We start from the raw sequence: 25924 nt of genomic DNA, 5'->3' as shown, positions 1-25924 counted from the left end.
CAAAATAAATATGCAGAATATGGGGATCTCCTGGAATACCATTCCGTAGTCTCAAAGTAAATATGCAGAACAAGGGGATCTCTCGGAATACCGTTCCGTACTCCCAAAGTAAATATGCAGTACATGGGGATCTCTCGGAATACCGTTCCATAGTCCCAAAATAAATATACAGCACAACCCACCGAAATAACAGTTAAAGCAAGAAATCCTACAGTTTAGACTAAGTTCAAGTCAAGGAAAGCAGGAAATTTCACTAAACATACTGCACAGAGTTCAAATAGGCCGTTAAACGAGTAGGCATGCTATTCTAGTCTAAACAGGATATATACATATGCTAGTGTGTTTCAATTAAGGAGAAAACAAGTTATGACTTAGTGAAAAATGAAATTTTCCAACAAATAGCCCATGTACGTACTCGTCACCTCACGTACACGGTGCTCACATATCAAACAATACCAAATCCTAAGGGGAGTTCCCCCACACAAGATTAGGCAAGCCACTTACCTCGAACCAAGCTCAAATCAATCCGTCACAATGCTCTTTCCACGAATATCCGACTCCGAATGGCTCAAATCTAGCCAAAACCAATTACATAACATAAATATAGCTACAAGAAACTAATCTATCTAACGAAATCAAAGCTAAGGCAAGAAATTAGAAAAATACCCAAAAAGCCTCCCCGGGCCCACATCTCGGAATCGGGTAAAAGTCACAAAATACGAACACCCATTCACTCACGAGTCTAACCATACCAAATTCACTCAAATCCGATACCAAAATCTTGATCAAAATCCCAAAATTTAGTTTAAGAACTTTTCTCAATCTTTTCCAAGTTTTCACCCCAAATCCGAAATTAAATGATAAAATAAATGATAGATTAGTGGGTTATAACCATAAAGGAGTTGGAAATCATTACCCAATGACTCCCTCTGAATATCTCTCGAAATTTCGTCATCTACCGAGCTCCCAATTCAATTTTGTGATATGAGCTCAAAACCCTCGTTTTTGAACTATAAATTCTGCCCAAGTATGCCCTTTTTCGCGAACGCGGTCAAAGCCTTGCATTCGCAAAGCACAAGCTGCTTCAGACCTAAAATATACTCATCGCAAACGTGATAAACTCATCCCGAACGCGAAGCTCAACTAGCCTGACCTTACGCGAACGGGGGACACTCATCGCGAACGCGTAGGCTATCATGCCTGGAACCCATCTGACCGTTGACTCTACGCGAACGCGAGGTCCTTATTGAGAACACGTAGCCTTAGTGTTCCATACCTTCGCGAACGCGGGAACGGCGTCGCGAACGTGAAGAATAACCTCAGCTTCCTTTCCCAGATGCTCTATACCCTGCATATCGTGTGCTCACGCTATACCCCGCACTTCGTGTGCAGATCTAGGAGTTTTTGGACGTGGAGAGTGTTGATATTTCACGTAGCTGACCGTTAGAGATATCGAGGTAGCTGCCTGGTATTCGCAGTCCTTGTTTCTCCTTCCTTATCCTTTCTTTCATTGTATCTGGATCCTAACTGTTACAGTCGTTTAATTTCTAGACTGACTATGTATAGAGGCTCATATCTTAGTGACACCCCGATATTGGGAGCTATTTCCACACTTGTGTTTTGGGTTTTACCCCTATTTATGAAAACCTTTCCTATTTCAAATGTCTTGATTTACTTTTCTGTTAAATATTGGAAGTATTTTCGAAATGACGGCTTGCCTAGTACCATCAATAGGCGCCATCACGACAGGTTAGGATTTGGGTCGTGACATTGTTTCCCCCGCATAATTTGAACTAAAACAGTTTTGCAGAAATTCTTTAGATGAAGTGGTAGAGTCAGAAGTTTGACTAAGGAAGTTCAACACCTACTATATATACGTAAGAAATTTTTTGAACTTGTATATACAGTGAAATTCTGACCTTTGTATATTATTTCATGTGCTCGTTGTTTTGGTGTGATCGGTAACATACACAAATCTAACCCCATAACTGTTTTTGTATATTGAAAGAAATAAAAGACTTAAGCGAGGATGAGCTAGGATTTACAAGAGGTCATATAAATGAAAACATGACCTCTTGGATTCAAATCCCATGTTGTACCATGTTAATAAAATCTAACATTTTTTATGCATTTAAGGGTGTGACTTAGCTTAGTGGTTAATAAAGTGAGTAAAAATATATGAACAAATTAATTCGAACACCATTACTATTGAAAAAAAAAACAGATGACCCTCTTTAACTACAGTATCGAACAATATTATCGCCTGAAAAAATTAAATTACCCATACATGTTTCAAAAATAATAACCAAAAAAGTTCACAAATAGGTGCCCAACCTCTTCCCAACATTAAAAAATTTATAGAGAATGCTGCACTTGTACCTCAACGGTGTATAATGAGTTGCATTCTAAATGATCCTGAGTTACTCCAACCGTCGTCTTATGTTTTTGAATTGAATATTCAAATTCTTTCATAAATATATTGTTTGCAATAAATTTTTGCAGAAAAATAAAACTGCAATCACAAACAACTATAAAGAAAAAATAATTTTATTGATAAACATTGCGGGTTACAACTCTGTTTATCTCTTGGTTCTTCCTTCCATTTTATTATCCGCAATTCGAGGGCCTTAGCGGCGTATTTCTCGAACGTATGATGATATGCATCTTCTTGATGTATTTGATGATTAATAAGCATGTAGAAATATTCCATTTGGATCTTGAATATTATTAGAACATTGAGTAAGTCATATTTGATATATCTATGATCTCTTAATGAATATTCCAAGAGTTTTATGGAATTTCGGAGATCACATATTTGATCTCTTTATGAATATTTTGAGAGTTCATGGAATTGCTGAGATGGTTTTTGAAGGATATATGTAGCCTTATTTATAGGCATGAATTAAGGTTTGGGTTGGGTGGAGTAGCTACCAAGTAATCCTAATGGGCTTATCTTGTAGAGGCCCTAGTCCAAATTATTTTAGAGGATTTTTCAGAAACCACCATTGTTTAGTCGTTATTAACTTCCTATAGCTACCATATACACAATTACTTTCTATAGCTACTATTTAGTTGTTATGCGACTGTATCCGCTGTATTCATGAATACAGTAGCGAAATTCGCCTAAAATATAGGGAGTCCAGCTGTGCGATTGTATTCGTTATATTCGTGCTACTGTATTCATGAATACAGTGGTGGAATTCGCCTAAAAAATAAGGGAATCCAGCTGTTTAATAATGAAAAGAGGATCAATTAGCGTGTATCACTCCTAATTTAACTCAACAAAATCAATTCTACATAATTTTCGCTGCTACTGTACTGTATTCCACGTATTCGCGCGACTGTATTTATAAATACAGTGATTCTATTCAGTTGGATTGTATACATTGTATTCAATTCCCAAATATTCATTATTCACTATTGTACATTGTATCCAATTCACCGTATTCAATTTGACTGTATTCAAATAACAAAAAATCACAAAACACAATGATATTTAGCTGTATTAAAAAAAATACAGACCTTCGGAATACATAAATATATTTAAAAATACAATATATTTGAGTGTATTTGTACATAATACAATATATTTGTATCGTTGTATGTGACTAAATAGCAAAGAAGAGAAGAAAGTTTGTCGGAGATGGCGTTTTCCGGCCAAGTAAAATATTGTATAAAAACCTAAAAATGGAGACGAATAAAAATCCGGCCCTCAAATGTTCTCCGGCGTAGCCATGGCCAGATCTGTTCGCCTAAACAATAGTGGTTTTTAAGAATTCCTCTAAGAATATTTTATTTCTTCCACTGTACTTTGCCATTGACACAGAACAAGAGACAATGGCAACATCATCTGCTTCGTTCTCCACCTTCTCTTCCCTCTCTCTACACACAACCCCTTCTCGCTTTTCTCCCTTTCAATCCCAATCATTCTTCCTCCCTAAATCCATCCACCCAAATCTGTTCGAAGAGAGAGAAGGAAGAGAGAGAGAAAAAATATAATTGGCGTATTTCATGCCTTAATGGTAGGTATGAATAAATACTTATTTTGCTATAAAATAGAAAATGTAGCTATAAATAATAATATTTTAAAATTATTTTAATTTATAATAAATAGGGTGTAATAGTTTGTTATAGAAGGTAAGATTCTATTATTTATGCACTAATTTGACAAATTTTCAATGCCTACACATATGATAAAAATAGCCGCTCCAAGTTAAAAAGAAACAAAAACAACAATGTCACAAATAAGAGAATGCAAATTGCAAATTGGCCTAATGCTTTATTTGAATTACTAGCTTTAGTGTACGTACGTTGCACGTGCGGTTAGCGTTAATCAGTAAAATATGTGTATATGAAGAACATGTAAATCAAGTTATCAAATGCTAAATTTTAAAAATGTCTACACTAAGTTAATATTTTAAAATAAGTAACTTTGTATAGAGAAAAATATAGGGAGTTGTCATTTATTTGAACGAATACCAGAAAGAAAATTAATTAATGGCAACTAACTTAGAATATATTTGTCTTCTAATGTTTCAATCTTATTGTTTTTAACGTTTGCATTTTTAACAGTTTGACTCTTACTACTATATTATAATCTATTTTATTATAAATTTCGAAAAGAATGACTTGGATTTTTCGTAAATTAGTTAACTCAAAGACATATTTGGTTAATTAGGATTGTTCTTAACGTCAAAGAGATTTTTTTTGTTGTTGATTCAAATCTTTATAATTGCTCATCCCAAGTTTTAAATTTTTAATTGTAATTATAATTTTTATCCAATAAGAATTTTACGTTCAATATAATAAAAAAGTCGTTCAGGGTACGCCCATCGCGTGCGTATCCTATCTCAATGAGTGTTTGAGTTATGAAATAAAATTATAAGTGTCACGACCCAAAATCCACTAAAGGTCGTGATGGCGCCTAACATCGCCGTTAGGCAAGCCAACAGTGATTGATCAACTAGTTTACTCATTTTGTTACTTTAAAATCGTAATTTCCATTAATTAAATAGTATAAAATAGAATTTACAGGGTGAAATGATAATATTTACATGAACTACAAACAACCAGTAAGAACCCCCAAAATTCGGTGTCACGAGTGCATGAGCATTAACTAGAAAATATAAAAAATACAACATATGTCTGGAATACAAGTTAGATAGGAGAATATAAATAACTCTAATGGAGACTCTGTATACCGCGGATCGTAATATGGAATACAGTTTACTGTAAAGTCCCCGCAAATGCCGCGCCTCTACGCCGAGAGGACCACCAGAAACTTATATATATATATATATATATACCTGCGCAATAAATGCAGCAAGTATAGAATGAGTACGTAAATCAACGTGTACCCAGTAAGTATCTAGCATAACCCTAGAGAAGTAGTGACGAGAGGTCGACATCGACACTACTAGTGGTCTAATAAGACATGTACAATAAGAAGTAAATAAATATGGGGCAGAACAGATAAACGGTATGAACAAATATAAATACGAGGTACAATCCTCCTCTGAACGGTAAACTCAAGCTCTCACTAAGCAGTCACCTCCTCAATCAGAGTATATATATAATGGACCTCACCAGATGGGTCGTCACAGTTCAAATCAAGAAAACTCACAGATACACTAGCTATTTATCAAATTTTACGCATGATTTCATAAGAGTATTTTATAGAAATGCCGAGGCGTACGGCCCGACCCCTTCATAATATGTGCACTGCCGAGGGTCGAACGACACGAACCATAGATACATCTATTACCTTGACGAGGCGAAAGACCCGCTCCCATGAGAGTGTGATACATAATCCTGCCGATGCGAACGACCCGATCCCATCATAATATGCGCATTGCCGAGGGTCGAACGATACGAACCATAGATGTATCTATTATACTGCCGAAGCAAACGGCCCGATCCCATTAGAATAAGAAGCTTTAACAGGTCCTTGACCCCATTCACGAATAAACGTGCGAGTTATGAACTTTAAGGAAGCTTTTCGATGAAAACGCACAACACATGAGAAATTCGTAAGGAGAATACAATTATTCCGCAGCTAATCATGAAGCCCATTGAATCTCTACAATAGCAAGTCTATCACTCTGTAAAAGTCTAGTATCAAGTTGTAACGTAAAATAAAGGAATTTAATATGCAAGAGACAACTCAAATAGTATAGTTATAGCATGGGGGAACCTAAGTCTACCCGAACATAACATGAATCTAGCTACGTACGAACTCTCGTCACCTCGTGCATACGTAGCCCCCGCAATAAGTAGCACATATCAAATACATCACCTTAGGAGTAGCTTCCTCCTCATAGAGTTAGACAAGAGACTTACTTTGCTCCGAAATTCCATAACCGGCTCCAATGCCACTCAAACACCTCAAACCGATTCCCGTCTCTCCAAAAGTAGTCAAGCAATGTGAGAACCAATAAAAATGTACTCTAATACTCATGACAAATCAATTCATAACAATTCCCAATCTCGCTCGAAAAGTCAATAAAATTCACCTTCGGGCCCACGTGCCCGGATTCCGAAAAGTTTCGAAGATAAACTTTACCCATAACACCACGAAATCAAATATATAATTTATTCCAATTTCTATGTCCAATTTTGTGGTCAAATTCCAAAATTACCAAATTCTAGGTTTTCAACCAAAATCCCACAATTTCTACTAATTTCCATGTTTAAATCCTTATAGAATCTATGTATTTAACTTACAATAGGCAGGAATAATTTACCTTGCTATAGATGATGAAAATCTCCCCTTGAAACTCTCCAAAAATCTCCCAAACCAAGAGAGAAATGAGTGAAATGTGCAAAACCCCGATTTTTAAACAATCTGCCCAGTCGACTTTCCGCACCTGCGGAACTCCTTGCGCGTCTGCGGCTCCGCTTCTGCGGATTCTTCCTCGCAGATGCAGCTTCCCCCAAGGTGCCAGCGTTTTCCGCTTCTGCGGCCATCCAACCGCAGATGCGCATCCGCTTCTGCGGAAATCCTCTATATATGAGTACTCCCCGGATCGAGCACCACTCCGCACCTGCGCACCCACGCACCCACGACCGCTCCTGCGGCTCCGCAAGTGCGCTACATCACCCGTACCTGCGATCATCCAGCCCCAGACCTCTTCCGCTTCTGTGCTTCTCCGCCCGCATCTGCCAGTCCGCAAGTGCGGTAAATTCCTCGAACCTGCGAATCCATCCAGCCTCACTCCCCACCGCTTCTGCGATACCTGGGCCGCTTCTGCGGTCACGCACCTGCGGCCATAACCTCGCAGGTGCGATCGCACTACAAGCCTTAAGCTTTAGCAGTTCCTCCAAGCCCAAATTCGATCCATTTTCGATCCAATCCACACCCGCCCCCGTCCAATCATACCAACATATCCCAAAATATGACACGAACTTAGTCGAGGCCACAAATCATGCCAAACAATATCGAAACTACGAATCGACGATCTAAATCCTTCTTTAAACTTTTAAACTTTCAAAATTCGACGAACGCGTCTGAACCATGCCAAAACATTCCGGAATGGCGCCAAACTTTGCGTACAAGTCACAAATCATGATACGAACCTATTCCAAGGCTCGGAACCTCAAACGGACATAGATAACACCAAAGTCCACTTCAAATCAAACTTAAGGAAATTCTTAAACTTTCAATATGTTAACTTTCCATAATAAGCGCCAAAATTCTCCCGGGCCACCCGATACTTAACCCGAACATACGCCCAAGTCCAAAATCATCATACGAACCTATTGGAACCTTCAAATCCCGATTTTGAGGTCCTTTACTCAAAAGTCAAACCTTACTCAATTCTTCCAACTTAAAGCTTCCGAAATTAGAATTTTCTTTCTAAATCAACTCTGAACTTCCCGAAATTCAATTCCGACCGTGCATACAAGTCATAATACTTGAAGTGAAGCTACTCAAGGCCTTAAACCACCGGACGGCATGCTAGAGATCAAAATGACTGGTCGGGTCATTACATTCTCCCCCACTTAAACATACGTTCGTCCTCGAACGTGCTAAAGACTGCTCCGGAGTTGTCAAAAATCATTGTTCAACACCTTGTGCACCTATCCGTGCCACCACAATCCAGTTGAGCGTATTAACGCGAGCCAGACTAAAGATCCTCCCCTTTTCTTTTTTGCCAATAAGCCTTAGAACCAAATTCCAACCTCCGAATTTCTCTACAAGACCCGATTCTAACATACGAACACTGTATCAATCACTACAAACTATACCAAAACATAATCATGCATATATGCTGAAGTCACACCATGCACCACATAAGTCGGTTGCCCATAATAACATCCTCTGACTACAATACCTGGAAATTCATGAATCTGTTGCCCGCAATACACCTCATGACGCAAATAAGTCTTGTTCCAACTCTCGAAATACTGCCACGATAGAAGAGATGTGTAGAAACTAATAACCACCTGCCGAATCAACAAGTCATGGAGTCTCTCCTCCTGACAAGGACCATTACCTCATTCTACACTGAATAACAATACTTGCTCTTTAATATACCCTACATCCGATCGCACAAATCCCAGGTCCAATAACCTCGTCTCACCCAGTACAAGCTACTCAGCCAATAAGCTATCTCATATACTGCCAAGAATCTCATATGACGCCAACAATGCGCCAGCAAGCTACAAACTCGAATGCGATACTTAAGGAAAAATGAACTCTCGAAAGGAACTATCCAGCCCGCGTAACCAATAAGACGGTCGAACAGACGCTATGAACCCTTCTCAGAGAATGGGAAACAAAATACACAAGAATAGATATAGGGAACCGTACTCATCATCTCACTATTGTGGCGTGCAAACCGATCAACACATGATACCGTTGTGGCATGCAACCCGATCCAAACATGGTACCGTTGCGGCGTGCAACCCGATCCAAACAACATACTCGTGGCGGCGTGCCACCCGATCCACACATAACAATAAATAAGGAGATACCTATCAAGCCATAATGCTTATACCTAAGAAATACCGAATATCGTCCACAAGCACGCCAAGTGCAAAAATACAACCCTGGGGAGATGGATACACAAACCCCAAACATAATTAAGGTGCGATAAATGACCTGCATCTCGAGAGCCATCCTGCTCATATAACACCACAAGCTACATGGGACCTCAACACATGTGCGAATAATCAAGCCGTCTCAACCCGAAACAACTCCCATAGTTCACAACCAAAGGAATAGATCGCCTTCCAGGCATAAACTCTCACATTAACGATAGTACCATAATCTCCATGCTTGGTTTAAATCTTTAACAATCAAGTGACTAATATGTCACACTTATATAATATTCCCGTGGGATACGCTCCCACAACCTTTCGCACTGGTAGCAAAGTCTGCACCTCCACACCACCAACCGTACTAATTCTATAAAGTCAATCAAGAGTCCGCAAATCAATGCACAAAGCCTCTTACACAGGACACCGTTCTCAGGTGACACTAAAGAAAATGCCAGCTTACTCTGAACATCTAAACTCCTTCCTACTCATCTGATATCGCGACATTCTTGTCAACACCTAGCCGCAACCTTGACCCTCAACTTCAAATTCCCATGCCACTCACTGCCCTATCATGCCGCTACATGAGAGTGCAAGAATTCATCATAACCCCTGAACTATTGTAGAATAAACACTTTATTGGTTAGATTCCTTTCACTTAACTTACTATGGAAGGACTATTGCAACACGCAACCAAATTCCCAAACCGCAGAAAATACAAACCTCAAGTCCTGGTCTAAACCGTCATGACTCTCCCGGAATCCATTTACACAACAAGGCCATTTGAATCAAATACCTCCAAAATCAATCAAGTTGTGGTGGCTGTCAAGCCCGCACGTACAACCACAATCCACATATATAACTTCACACGCGGAAGGAACTGATCATTACCACAATTTTGCTGATTCAACCATTACTAACCGACCCAACTTCTTTCAATTTACTCTCGAATTGCCTTAGAAATAATAATAGCTCCATTAAAAAATGTAATGAACCAAATCCGCACTCATCTCGAGTGACCCGCATCACGAGACCACAACATCTCAATACTCATAAACCATCTCATACTCTCCTTATGCGCACAATAGCATCTCCAACTGGTACACCCATTATGCAAGACCTTCCGCGAATCCGAAGCTATTTCTTCCTTTCCTCCAATACTGCACCGCTTACCCGATGATAACATAGAACATTCCAAGTCTTGTTCGTAGTCCACCGCAAAAACTCAATCCTTAACCACACAACAGACCCCAAATCCTTAGGCACTACACTTTAATTCTTGAACCCACTAGAACCGTTGTTGAGAGTCACCCACTCTGACCTGATCCCAAATATAACCAAACTCCAACGCTCTGCTAGCACATGAACACCTTCTTAACGAAGCAACCGACTGAATTCCTTTCCTTATACATCACATCCACAAGAAGCATAAACCCTGAGTCTTCCCAAAAACATAAACATGAATCAATAAGGCCAAATAGAGCACACATCCATCAAGTTCTTTGCCCGAATTACCCTCAATGTTTTTTTTTAAATTTTCTTAGTCATAATAACCCACCAATGCACCGATAATCAGAAACCACACCAGCAGACAACCACATGATCCAATCATAGACGATGGGGCTCCCCCACTTAGATTTAAGCTACAATTATATAAACCTAGAACCTACAAAGATTTCTTCTTCTCAATTACCATGATCTCGCACCGTCAACCCGCCAAATTTCTTGTAGTTTCTTATTAAACTTTTTATGAACATTCCGAATTATCAGCCACAATCATATACTCGACCTTCCACTTTGTAGTAAGTAGAAATCTCCGTAGAAACTTCATCAAAATCACACAACCGCTGACCTGTCCACAGGAGATAGCCCACCTGTGGAATTTCATACCGACATCTCCCAACGACGCTGCACTGGATACAACTACCACGAAATCAATAAACCCTCCTAAGCCCGTGCTCATCCACCAGCTGTAAAAGTCTGTTCATTCCCCATTGATACCAACTGAAAGTCCAACAACACATTCCAAACTCGAAGTCATGTTGTATCCCAACAATAATCAAATTTTCACACCTCTCTTCATTTCAAGCAAACTCCTTTATTCCATATTCAATGTTCCTCAGTACAGTAGCCACCATCCCAAATAAAATCCGTAGATCTAGTCACTTTTCCACCATGATTCCCAAACCGCTCTAAACTTCCTCAAGGCACACGGTGTAACGACCCGACTGGTTGTTTTGAGCTCTAGCGCATTGTTCAGCGGTTTGAGGCCATGAGCAGCTTCACTTAAGGTATTATTACATGTATGTGTGGTTGAAATTGAATTTCGGGAAAGTTCGGAGTTAATTTGGAAAGCAAAATTCTAATTTCGGAAGCTTTAAGTTAGAGGAATTGACTAAGGTGTGAATTTTGAGTAAACGACCTCAGAATCGGGATTTGAAGGTTCCAACAAGTTCGTATGATGATTTTGAACTTGGGCGTATGTTCATATCGGGTTTTGGATGACTCAGGAGCGTTTCGACCCTATTGTGGAAAGCTGGTATTTTTGGAAGAATTTCATAAATTTGGGTTGCAGTGCATTTCAATGTTATCGATGTCTGTTTGGTATTTCGAGTATGGGAATAGCTCCGTAAGGTGATTCTGATATTGGAAGAGCATCCGGATATGGATTTGGAGGTCCGTAGGTCATTTTGGGGACATTTGGCAAAAATTAGAAATTTGAAGGTTTTTGAGATGTTTGACCGGGAGTGAACCTTTTGATATCGGGGTTGGATTCCGATTCCATAAGTTAGAGTAGGTCCGTAATGTCAAATGCGATTTGTGTGCAAAATTTGAGGTCAATCGGACGTGATTTGATAGGTTTCGGCATCGAAAGTAGAAGTTTGAAGTTCTAAAGTTCATTAAGCTTGAATTGGGGTGTGATTCATGATTTTGGTGATGTTTGATGTAATTTGAGGCCTCGAGCAGGTCCGTGGTATGTTATGAGACTGATTGGTGCGATTGGAAGGGGTCCGGGGGACATCGGGTGTGTTTCGAGGTGGTTTTAGATCAATTTGAGCTGTTTTGGAACTGCTGTTGCTGGCATCTAGTTTCCTTCTTCGCGAACGCAAAAGGAGTCCCGCATTCGTGAAGAGGAACTTTGAGGCTTCTGGGATTTGGCCTTCGTAAATGCGAGGCAGTGGATGCGAACGCGAGGTGGTAGCTGGGAAGGCCTTAGCGAACGCGGCCAAGGCTACGCGAACGCGAAGAAGAGAGAGAGAGAGAGAGAGAGCGGGGGCCTGGAGCAGTTTGGCCTTCACGAACGCGGCCAAGGTGACGCGAACGCGAACGCGATGAGTAGATTGGAGGCAGTGCATTCTGGCCTTTGCGTTCGCGATGGTCGTGCCGCGAACGCAAAGAAGGGCGGACCTGGGCTGGGCAGAATGTTTTTAAAGCAGAGTTTGGGTTCATTTCACCCATTTTTTCCCACGGCCTGGGAGATTTTTGGAGCTTTTGAAGAGGGGATTTCATCATTAAGCATGAGGTAAGTGATTTCTTCTAGTTGTGAGTTGCATACAAGGTTTATACATGGATTTAGGCATGAACATTTGTAGAAATTTGGGATTTTGAAGGAAAACCTAGAAATGTATAATTTTGGATTTTGACCACGAATTTGGGCATAGAATTGAGAGTAAATTATATATTTGAATTCATGATGCCATGGGTAATGTTTATCTTCGAAAAAGTTTGGAATCCGGGCACGTGAGCCCGATGGTGATTTTATCGTCTTTTCGAACAGAGTTGAAAATTGTTGTAAATAGGATTATAATGAGTATTAGAGTATATATTTATGGATTTGCACATTTATTGACTAGTTTTGGAGCGTTGGGCATCGATTGAGTTGTTTGAAAGGCTTGGGAACCAGTTATGGAATTTCGGAGTGAGGTAAGTCTCCTTTCTAAACTTGTAAGAGGGAATTAACCCCATAGGTGAATCAAATTATTATGTGCTTCTATTTGTGGGGGCTACGTATGCACGAAGTGATGAGAGTCCATGCGTAGCTACTATTATGCTTATGTCCGGGTAGTCTAGGACCCAAATCATGTTATACTTGCGATGTTTGCACCCTACTTGTTAATTTATCTGCTTAAAACATATTAAAACTTAATAAAGGAATTGTAAAAGGTTAAACATCATTTTTTTGATCATTAATGAGAATTGGTATTTCCTTGAATAATTGCCCCTTAATAAATCTTGAATTGGTTGTTTTAAATGTATTTTCTCTTTTGTAGAGCGAGCCGAACGCCTCCGTAGCAGATAGATGCATCTATGATTTGTGCCGTTCGACCCTCAATAGTACACAGTTTATATTTATATGTTGGATCAGGCCGTACGACCTTGGCATGACTTGCGCATGATAACTCTTTGGAATTAATAATAATTGACATTTGCTCTATTGGCTTGAGATATAAATTGTTAAATGATGAAAAAGGAATTTGGGAATTTCTATTAGTAAAAAAAGGATTGTTGATTATTTTTGGTTATTGAATTTTCAGCTATGTAATGTACTCCATGCTTAAATATAATATCAACATTTTTTTATTTGCTAGCCCATAGTAGGTGTCGGAGTCGACCCCTCGTCACTACTTCTTCGAGGTTAGGCTGGATACTTATCGGGTACGCGTTGATTTACGTACTCATAGTCTCATACTACACTTGCTGCATATTTTTGTGTAGGTGCATATATGTCTAGTAGTCTTGTGGGCGCAGAGGCACGGCTATTACAGGGATTTAGGTGAGCTTCATTCCACGTTACGAGTCCGCAGCACGCACAGAGTCTCCATCAGAGTTATCTACCCTCTCCTGACTAATTATATTTCCAGACAGATGTTGTATTTTTAATATATTTCCTAGTTGATGCGCATGTACTTGTGACACCGGGTTTTGGGGGTGATTATGGGTTATTCAGTATTGTAGTTGTGAAAATACTATCATTTACTTTGTAAAGTCTATCTCTTACTATTTAATTGAAGGAAATTATGATTTCAAAAATCCTGAAATGAGTAATTAAGTTAAGCAATTATTGTTGGCTGGCCTGACAACGGTGTTATGCGCCATCACGACCTCTAATGGAATTTGGGTCGTGACAACATGGTATTAGAGCACTAGGGTCACTTAGGTCTCACGAGTCATGAGCAAGTCTAGTAGAGTCTTGCGGATAGGTACAGAGACATCTGTACTTATCTTTGAGAGGCTACAGGGCTGTTAGGAGCACTTCCCTTCTTAATTCCTCATCGTGCGATGGATTCCTTCGAGGCTTATGACTTTGTTTCTCTTCCATTCAATCTTATGTGACGTGAAGTGCTTGTTATCAATTCGGAATCGAGGAATTGTAATGGTACTGCGGATGGGGTGTAGGATATTTTCTCCCTACATATTTGATTGGGCTATTGTCGTCGCCTTGCGTAAGGATGTTCTGCAATTTCAGCTTAGTAGCCGTATTTCTGATGGTTTTGAGGTTATGCACAGGTTGCTATAAGGTTCATGAGTCGTCATCGCACAGTGTTGATATGATGGTGGGATGCTTGTCTATGTGCCGGGGGCAGTGAAGGATTTGAAGGGAGGTTTTCCCCTTGCACGATTCAGAGGTTCAGTGTTTTATTTCCAGTAGAGGAAAGGCAATCAGACTAAGAATGTTCAGGTTTGGGTTGATGGAATAACGAGACTTGGTATTTTCGAGCATGGTGGAATTCTCATCTTTGATGTGGCGTCGTTGTCCTTGTTGAATGCATTAAGGATCGTCGGTGTTATGGTCTATCGAATTGCCTTCGGTACAGGGTATTGTGGAATGGTGCCTGAGAAACGGTTGTCAGAGATAGCGGAGTGTAGCAATTTCGGAATCGAATGGGTATTTCTAATGTTGATGGCTCGAGATAGATGATCTTCTAGGAGGATTAAAGTTGGTTTTATTAGTTCAAAAGATACAGGGATGAATTTGGATGTGAGGCAACAATTGGGCAGCGAAGGACGAGAAAGGACATGTGGGAGGTGTTTTGCGATGGTTAAAATACGAGTAGGTCAAGTATGAAAAGCAGAAGTCGAGAAGTCGCTTAAAGGAGAGGGTTTGACCAAAGTGGGAAAGTGGAAGAGTATCATATGGGATATGTGGTAGGATAGCTACACGCCTTGAGGAAAGTTTAGAGTGATTTGGGACTTATGGTGGGCAGTGACTAGGTCTACGGACTAATTTGGAATATTAGCTACTATACTGAGGAAGATTGGATATGACAGGAAGGAGTTGCTCCATATGAAGAGAGATGCAACATGACTTCAGATTGGAATGTATCGTCGCACCTGTAGTTGATGTCAATGGGGAGTGAACAAACTTGCACAGCTGGGGGAGGGGCACCGGCTTAGAATGGTTTATTGGTTTCGTAATAATTGTACTCAGTACAGCATCGTTGAAAGAGGTCGGCATGGAATTTCCACATGTGGGATATCTCCTGTGAGCAGGTTAGTAATTGCGTGGTGTTGATGAAGCTTCTACAAAGAATTTTACTGGCTATCCGGTAAGCGGTCGAATATGTAAATGCGGCTAGTGATTCAGAGTGTTCATAAAATGGTTAACATGAAGATTTTGAGGAATTTGGCGGGTCGATTGTGCGAGGTCATGTCAATGAAGAAGAAGGAATCTTGGTAGGTTCCAGGGTTATGAAATTGTATCCCCACCACCTACGATTGGGTTGCGTGGTTGTCTACTTGTGAGGTTTCTGATTATCAGCATATTGGTGAGTTATTACGACTATGGAAAGAAAATATCAGTGGTAATTTGAGCAAAGGATTTGGGGAATGTGTGCTATATTTGGCCTTATCGATTCATGTTCAGGCTTTGGGAAGACTCAGGGTTTATGCTTCGTGTAGACGTGATATACAAGGAAAGTGAGTCAGCCGGGTGCTTCTTTAAGAAGGTGTTCATGTGATAGCAAAGCCTTGAAGTTTGATCATATTTGGGGAAAAGTCAGAGTGGGTGACCCTCAACAACGATTCTAGTGGGTTCAAAAATTCAAAGTGGAGTGTCTAAGGATTTCGAGTCTGTAGTAAGGTTAAGATCGAGCTTTTGCAATGGACTATGAAAAGGGGCTCGGAATGTTCTATGTTATCATTGGGTATGCGGTGCAGTAATAGAGGAAGGGAATAAGTAGCTTCGAATTCACGGAAGGTCTTGCAGAATGGGTATACCAGTTGGTGATGTTGTGGTGCGCATAAGGAGAATATGAGATGGTTTATGGGCGTTGAGACGATGTGGTCTCGTAGATTGGGTCACTCGAGATGAGTGTTGTTGGGTTTTGTTACATTAAGGAATGGAGATATTATTACTTCTAGGGCAAGTTGAGGATAAATTAGAAGAGGACGGATCGGCTAATAATGGTTGAATCGACATGATTGTGGTCGTGATTAGTTCCCTCAGCATGTTAAGTTATATATGTGGTTTCTGGCGGTACGTGCGAGGCTTGACAGCCACCGTAATTCGATTGATTTGGGAGGTATTTGGTTCTAAGGACTAGGTTGAGTAAATGGATTCCGGAAGAGTCATGGCGATTTAGATCGCGACATGAGGTTTGTGTTCCCGCGGTTTGAGAATTCAGTTACATTGCATTGGTTCTTCTGAAATGAGCTAAGTAAGAGGTATTTTTATACTCTCGCGTATTGGTATGTTAGGTGCATTGAGTGGCATAGGAATTGGAAGTTGAGAATCAAGGTTGCAGTTTGGTGTTGAAAAGAATGTCACGAGCTCAGATTAGAATTCCAACAGGCTCGAACATATCAAGTCTCGTTAATCCATCAACCAAAACTTGAACATCCATAGTCCGATTGCCCTTCCTCCGCTGGAATTAGATGCCGAACCTCTTAACCATGAATTGAGAAGTCCTCCTTTCGAGTCATTCACTGCCGCGATCCATAAATAAACACCCTACCATTACACCAACACTGTGCGATAACAACGCATGAACATCATAGCAACCTGTGCATAGCCTCAAAACCATAGGAAATACAGATACCGAGCCGAAATAACATAACATCCTTCTGCAAGGCGACGATAATAGCCTGCCCGAACACACAGGGAAAAAGGTCCTGTACCACGTCTGTAGTACCACCACAACTCCTCGATGCCCAATTGATAACAAACGCTTCACGTCACATAAGATTGAGTAGGAAGGAAATAAAGGCATAAGCCTCAAAGGAATCAAATTGCACGATGAGAAATCAAGAAGGGAAGTGCTCCTAACAGCCCTGTAGCCTCTCGAAGATAAGTACAAACTTCTTCGTACCGATCCACAACACTCTTCTAGACTTGCTCATAACTCGTGAGACCTAAGTGAACCTAACGCTCTGATACCAAACTGTCACGACCCAAAATCCACTAAAGGTCGTGATAGCGCATAACACCGCCGTCAGGCAAGCTAACGGTGATTGATCAACTAGTTTACTCATTTAATTACTTTGAAATAATAATTTCCATTAATTAAATAGTATAAAATAGAATTTACAGGGTGAAATGATAATATTTACATGAACTCCAATAATGAACAACCAGTAAGAACCCCCAAAACTCGGTGTCACGAGTGCATGAGCATTAACTAGAAAATATAATAAAATACAACATCTGTCTGGAATACAAGTTAGATAGGAGAATATAAATAAATCTAATGGAGACTCTGTATGTTGCGGATCATAACATGGAATGCAGCTCACCGTAAAGTCCCCGCAAATGCCGCGCCTCTGCGCCCAGAGGACCACGAGAAACATATATATACCTGCACAATAAATACAGCAAGTGTAGTATAAGTACATAAATCAATGCGTATCCAGTAAGTATCTAGCCTAACCCCAGATACACTGGCTTTTTATCAAATATTACGCACGATTTCATAATAGTATTTTATATAAATGCCGAGGCGTATGGCCCGATCCCATCATAATATGTGCACTGCCGAGGGTCGAATGACACGAACAATAGATACATCTAATACATTGCCGAAGTGTATGACATCTCCCATGAGAGTGTGATACATAATCCTGCCTAGGCGAACGACCGGATCCCATCATAATATACGCACTGTCGAGGGTCGAACAACACGAACCACAGATGTTTCTATTATACTGTCGAGGCAAACAGCTCAATCCCATTAGAATAAAAGGCTTTAATGGGTCCTTGACGCCATTCACGAATAAACGTGCGAGTTATGCACTTTAAGGAAGCTTTTCAATGAAAACGCACAATGAGGGAGAAATTCGTAAGGAGAGTACAATTATTCCGCGGCTAATCATGAAGCTCGTCGAATCTCTACAATAGCAAGTCTATCACTCTACGAAAGTCTAGTATCAAGTTGTAACGTAAAATACAAGAATTTAATAGGCAAAGGACAACTCAAATAATATACTTCTAGCATGGGGGGAACCTAAGTCTACCCGGACATAACATGAATCTAGCTACACACGGACTCTCATCATCTCGTGCGTACTTAGCTCCCGCAACAAGTAGCACATATCAAATACATCAGCTTAGGGGTAGTTTCCCCATCACAGAGTTAGACATGAGACTTACCTCGCTCCGAAGTTTCATAACCGGCTCCAACGCCACTCAAACACCTCAAACCGATTCCCGTCTCTAAAACTAGTCAAACAATGTGCGAACCAATAAAAATGTACTCCAATACTCATAATAAATCAATTCATACCAATTTCCAGGTTCGCTCGAAAAGTTAATAAAATCCACCCTCGGGCCCACGTGCCCGGATTCCAAAAATATTCAAAGATAAACTTTACCCATAACACCACGAACTCAAATATATAATTTATTCCAATTTCCATGTCCAATTTCGTGGTCAAATCCCAAAATTACCAGTTTTTAGGTTTTTTACCAAAATCCCATAATTTTTACTAATTTTCATATTTAAATCCTTATAGAATCCATGTATTTAACTTACAATAGGCGGAAATAATTTACCTTGCCATAGATGATGAAAATCTCCCCGTAAAGCTCTCCAAAAATTGCCCAAACCAAGAGAGAAATGAGTGAAATGAGCAAAACCTCAATTTTGAAACAATCTACCCAGCCGACTTTTCGCACCTACGAAACTCCTTGCGCGTCTGCAGATGCTTTCTCGCAGATGCGGCTTCTCCCAAGGTGCCAGCGTTTTCCGCTTCTGCGGCCATCCAACCGCAGGTGCGCATGCGCTTCTGATGAAATCCTTTGCATCTGCGGACTCCTCGGTTCGAGCACCACTCTGCACATGCTCACCCATGATTGCTCCTGCGGCTCCGCAGGTGCGCTACAACACCCACACCTGCGATCATCCAGCACCAGACCTCTTCCGCAGGTGCGGTTATTTCCACGCACCTGCGAATCCATCCAGCCTCACTCCTTACTGCTTCTGCGACCCCTGGGACGCTTCTACGGTCTCGCACCTGCGGCCATAACCTCGCAGGTGTGATCACATCAGAAGCCTTAAGCTTCAGCAATTTCTCCAAGACCAAACTCGAAACATACCAACACATCTTAAAACACGACACAGACTTAGTTGAGGCTCCAAATCACACCAAACAATATCGAAACTACGAATCGATGATCCAAATCCTTATTTAAACTTTCAAACTTTCAAACTTCGACGAACGCATCCGAACTATACCAAAACATTTTGGAATGACGCCAAACTTTGCGTACAATTCACAAATCACGATACAAATCTATTCCAAGGCTCGGAACCTCAAACGGATATCGATAACACCAAAGTCCACTTCAAATCAAACTTAAGGAAATTCTTAAACTTTCAAAATGTTAACTTTCCATAATAAGAGCCGAAATACTCCCGGGCCACCCGATACTTAACGCGAACATACGTCCAAGTTCGATATCATCATACGAACCTATTGGAACCTCCAAATCCCGATTCCGAGTTCGTTTACTCAAAAGCCAAAGCTTACTGAATTCTTCCAACTTAAAAGTTCCGAAATTAGAATTTCTTTCCAAATCAACTCTGAACTTCCCGAAATTCAATTCCGACCGCGCGTACAAGTCATAATACCTAAAGTGAAGCTACTCAAGGTCTCAAACTACCGGACGTCGCGCTAGATCTCAAAACTACCGGTCGGATCGTTACAATATATTCCTGACAATAGTCACTAATATTGACATTGTACTTATAACTAACTCAATTAAGAAAAAAATGTTTCATAAAAATTCTCAATCATCAGTTAAAAATTCAACTTAAAATTTATGCCACTTTTTTAATAAATAAAGTTAGCATGCTTCCTTTTCAGTTTCAGTGGTACACATAGTCATTGAAAACATAAATAGTGGATATAACTTCACACATATAGCAAACATCTAATAATTCATGAATTTCAGATGAACACAAAATCAAAGTGCCTTGAAAATGAAAAAAGACATTCAAAAAGAATACTAATGTAAGCTAGTAAAATACATCGGAGAATGACTCAGAATTATATTTGAAAGAGTATATTTAGTTTCGATATATCATTATTCAAGTGGAATTAATATTTAAATAATTCTAATATTGATTAACTCCATTTGTCGTTATATTTGAAAATAATTAGTTTTATAATAATTCTAAAATTTATTTTTAAAAGGTAAAATGACCGATACATATTTCGTATTGGAGAACACATATTTCATCTTAATTTGAAGGACATATCTTTGGAAACATCTTACGAAAATTATAGTAATTCCTGTAACATGATATTGAATCTAAAATGATTGATATATCTGTTTTTTTGTTATTAAATTCCAATAGTTATTATATATTTTTATTATTATTCTTCAAAAGGCCATCAATAAAAATAATTATATTTTTTTAGAGATTTGGAATAAAGAGGGTCTTCATGTAGTTTTTAGAAGGAACTGGTTCACACGTAAAATATTTGATTACATATATTTTATATTAATTTGAAGGGCATATCCTTTGGGGTAAGCTTACAAAACTTGTAGTCATTTTTGTGACATAATATTAAATCTAACATGATCGAAATCATTATATATTTTTATTATAATTCTTCAAGCAGTCATCAAATTAACACTAATTTAAAAAATTGTATCTTTCTTTTAGAGCTATTGGAATGAACGGCTAGGACATATAGTTTCTAGGAAAAAAATAAATAATTAATTAACAATGTAAGGTCTAAAACTGACTAATACTGAATGTGTATTTTACAACCAATAACTTATTACGTATACAAAAAAACTATAGAGGGCCATTTATTGAAATAGATGAAAAATAATAATAATAATAAATGTCAACTTATGTTGAATACTTATTATTTCATTCTTATGTCTTCTATTTTGAATTTTAACCAAGTTAATTTTTAATACTATATTATAATTGATTCGACTTTATTTTATAATTTCTTTCATCATCGGTGGTCTTTTTTATTGAAATATATCTATTTAAGCTAAGATTTTTGTCAACCTGAAGATAGTTTTACTTGTATGATGAATTTGAAAAATAATAAAATTAAATTATTTTTGCTAATTAGCTATTCCAAATACTTCATTATTTATTTTCAGCAATAAAAGATATAAATTATATTTTATTGAGTTAAATTCTTAATATTAGCTCATACAAAATTTTAAATATTCGATTATAATTATATTTTATCGAATAAAAATTCTTTTGTCAAATTGTAAGAAAATCAAATGAGTGAAAAATAGTTTTGTATATTTTAAAGTATTTTAGTATATAAAAGAGTTTCACCTAAATCAAAACATAAAAAAAGTTACTCCGTCATCTTCCAAGAACTCGTACGTCCTCTTTCTTTTTTATTGAATTCTTGGTATCTGTCCAAAGGGATAAACTTCTAAATACCAAGTGGTTACGTCTTATTTGGTTAGTATTTTTAATTCTTTCCCTTTTCTTTTCATTTATATATAATTTAAGTGTAAAAATTTATATAAAAAAATATTAATATTTTTGAAGTTCTAAATATTAAATTTTTCTACGTAATCCAAATAAGGAAGAATGTAATATATAAAATTTAGTTGAGTTTTTAGTCCTAAATATTAGAAAAATAATTAAATGAGTATTTCTACATATTAGAAAAATAACTAAATTACTATTTTATTTAATGTAAACTCTATTTTTAAAGGATAAAAAAAGCGTATGACATTTCTAAAGATGTTAACTAAATAGCTCCCGGGTTAGAAAACTCTTGAACTATTTCATTCAAATAGCTGGAAGAGACCCCATTTAACACCAAATGGGAGATAAAGTAGAGCTGCCCTTTTGTGTCAACCATGTTAGCCTGTTACCCTCATGAAACAGACTAATAGACTGCTACCTCTCATGTAATAAATATGTGGACCAATATTTAATTATTTTGTTTGCACTTTTTGTTCCGATCTAGAATATATTAAATATTATATTTCCAAAATATCTAGAGAATTTGCACTTTTTGCACTTTTTTCTTGCGACATGCATTACTGTTTCGTCATCTTACTTCTTCTAAAAGCTCTTATCATGATCTATCTTGCATGACTAAATTGAATCAGAAGACAGCTAGTTCATGTGCCCCATGATTTTTATCCAGCGTGTTCAAAATACAAAGAAGCAAATATATAAAGAGGTTAACAAAAACTATATATTAATAAAATATATTATTACAACTGTCCTCTACGAGTTTTCATTTCCTGAAACGTATTCATAATAGTCTCATCTGAAATGGTGTTAAATATTTTTCTTTCTACATAAGGTACCAAGTAACCGCTCATGAATTCGTCATCCATTCGATTTCGCAATTCATTCTTGATCAACTTCATCGCCGAGAAAGTTCTTTCAACTGTAGCAGTGACAACTGGTAGAAGCAAAGCAAATTTCACAAGGCGGAACACAAATGGATAATTCAAATACTTTTTTGTCTTAACTAGTGTTTCAGAAAGAAGTCCTTGTAGATTTGAGAACCTTTCATCAACATCACGAATATCAACAATATAAGTTTCAAGTTGATTCTTGAGCGTAAGCATTATATTCTCATCAAAATCGTCAGGATACAATTCAGTCATCATCAATATCTTATTTATGTCAAAACTGGAAAATGAATCAACTGGATTTAAGCAAGCTACTCCAACAAGCAAGTTCGTTGTCGCCTCATTAAAACGAGCATTGAGTTCTTGAACTTGCCAATCAATAATCTTAAAAAATATATCAGCACGATAGTGATGTATAATCAGCAACTTTACGTCGAGATCTTCCAGAGTTAACATAGAAGTCATCAAAGTTTGGTATCAAAATATTATACTTGACACAAAATGCAGACACCTTATCAATAAGTGAATCACATTCTTCTTCTCTTAGCTTTTGCAACCGTTTCTTTGCCACTTCAATAAATAGAATAACATTTGCAATATCTTGCTCATTTTTTTGTAAGGATGTATTAAGCTCATTTGTGATCCCCAAAACATCTCTCATTAGGTGCAACATGAAATCAACCTCAAATGTTTGACAAGTGCTAAGATATCCCTTTGCCTTATCTCTTTCTTCTAAAGTTCGGGCATCAACAACGATAGTATCAAGAACATCAATAATTGAGCCAAACATAGAAATAAAGTTCTTAAAAGATTTGTAGTGCGAACCCCAACGAGTATTGGCAGCTCTGGCAAGACCAAGTTCTTGATTCAAACCCCTACTAGTTTCAAGTTCACCCATGTCTAATGCCTCTTGAACTTTTTCTGCTTGAGATTCTCGAAGATCATCCATACGTTTAAAAGAACCTCCCACTATATTCAATATATTAGAAACCAACAATACAAGTTCTCCCACTTCAAAATACTTTTTGGATACCGCAACAAGAGTCAATTGAAGTTGGTGTGCAAAACAATGAACGGAATAAGCAGATTTACTTTCTTGTTGAATCAAAGTTTTAAGGAAACGTAAATCCCCTTGCATGTTGCTTGCTCCATCATAGTACTGTCCACGCATATAAGATAAACTCAAAGAATGTTGAGCAAGGTAATTAACAATTGCTTCCTTTAAATATAAAGCACTAGTATTACGAACATGAACTATCCCAATAAAATGCTCCACCACAGATCCACATCTATTAACATATCGCAAGACAATAGCTAATTGCTCTTTGCGTGATACATCACATGATTCATCAACTAGCAATACAAAAAAGTCTCCATTTAGATCGTCCATAATTGCTTTGACTGTTTCAATTTTACATTCAATGATAATGTCTTTTTGAATTTTATGAGAGGTCAACTGATCATTCTTTGGAGCCTTTTTCAACACAAGATCACGGATTTTATCGCACTTCTCTGCATACCATGAATGAATCTCAAGAAAGTTACCCTTGTTTAATGATAATTCATCTTCACAATGTCCACGGAATGCCAATCCTTGATTCAATAGGAGTCTCACAACCTCAATTGAAGCCTTCAAGCGAATTTTATATTCGAGCTTGGTTTGACTGGATTGCCTATCAAATGAAGTTTGAATTGACTGTTTTTATTTTAATAGATCTTCACATTTCCTTTTAGCATGATTATGAATACTGCTCAACTTACCAACATGAATATCAAATCTCTTCTTTTTTTGCCAACTCTTAAATCCTAAACTTGAAAATATATCGCCTCCACCTTGATGAATGTCTTCATCTTGAAACAAGTAACAACACAAATAATAAACTGCATCTTCTATCACACTGTACTCCAAGCAATTACGATATTCATCAAACCATTTAGGATTGAAACGACGCTTTAAGCCCAAAAAATCTCTTTGAGAAAACTTATGATATCGGGGTTGGTAAGGACCTCTTCGGAGATATTCTCTTCTAATCTCATCACGCTCATTTGAGGGTATTCTCTCCTTTGTATCAGCTGGTAAAGAATCATGATCTATTCCTTGTCTTTGTCTTTTAGAGGATTGAGGTTGCTCTTCTAATTGGTTCAAATTTTGTTCCACGGGAGTAGCCATTGGAGATGATGAACTTGGTTGTGGCAACTTGGAAGATACTGGAGGGTAAAATCTCTTCACTGTAACACAAACTAGATTACCAAATTAGAATTAGAATTAGAAGAATAATTTTGTATATGTTTAACCTTAAATTTAAACTAGAAGAAATAACGTGGTCGAAGACAACCCAAGTAACGATCACTCATCAGATTACAGAACTATTGCAATGAAACTTTCATTCATGGATAACAACCAAGGTGATCTTCCTAGATTTTGGAACTTCAGTCCTAGAAAATACTATTGCATGCTAAATATTATTTTATAAAGGGAAATCTGTTGATTCAACAACGAGCCAAGGAAAATGTCCTTGACTGCATCAAGGAAACATTACTGATTTCCATTCCATATGACCATATCAAAAGTACACACACCCAAAAAAAATCATGTGAACGTATACGTATCTTCAAACTGAAAAAGAATTTCTCACTCAAAACCAACAACAACAATCTGAGATTTTCTATAACTGAAGAGAAAATGTGCTTAACTTCTCAATATAAGTAAGTTTATTACTCTCAATTTCTCACCTTTCCCATTTTTCATTAAGATTAAAAATTATATTTAAAAAAATATTTAACACGGTATATCTCAAATTGAAATTGAGTTTCTCAGCCAAAACCCATTAAAACAATCTAATTTTTTTTCCAAAGCATAAATTACAAAAATCTGCAATATAAGCAAGTGAGAAACCTGATAGTGACAATTGACGGGCTAACGACGAGAGACTGAGAGAGGCGACCCAACGAGATTCGAGAAGCGGCAGTGGCTTATGGCTACTGGAGGAGATGACTATGAAGCAATGTTCTTTTAAATTGAACTACAACAAAGAGAAGAAAGCACATAGAGGTGAAAGAAATTTATTGGGATTAAATCTTTAT

The 25924-nt window shown here is 38.1% G+C and overlaps 1 protein-coding gene across 1 annotated transcript; it reads right to left on the bottom strand.

The window, feature by feature from the left end:
• Nucleotides 1–22693: 22693 nt before the first annotated feature.
• LOC142164081 (uncharacterized) lies at nt 22694–25589 on the bottom strand. Its single transcript, XM_075221253.1, has 4 exons — nt 25574–25589; nt 24634–25069; nt 23352–24513; nt 22694–23224 (listed from the first exon to the last, which is right to left on the bottom strand). Exons 1-4 carry the CDS (start codon nt 25587–25589, stop codon nt 22694–22696), a joined length of 2145 nt encoding a protein of 714 aa, XP_075077354.1.
• Between the last annotated feature and the right edge of the window lie 335 nt (nt 25590–25924).

This window comes from Nicotiana tabacum, chromosome 9, assembly GCF_000715075.1.
Source record: "Nicotiana tabacum cultivar K326 chromosome 9, ASM71507v2, whole genome shotgun sequence".
NCBI lineage: Eukaryota > Viridiplantae > Streptophyta > Magnoliopsida > Solanales > Solanaceae > Nicotiana > Nicotiana tabacum.
Note: the sequence above shows the minus strand (reverse complement) of the source record. Positions and strands in the feature narration are given on the sequence as shown.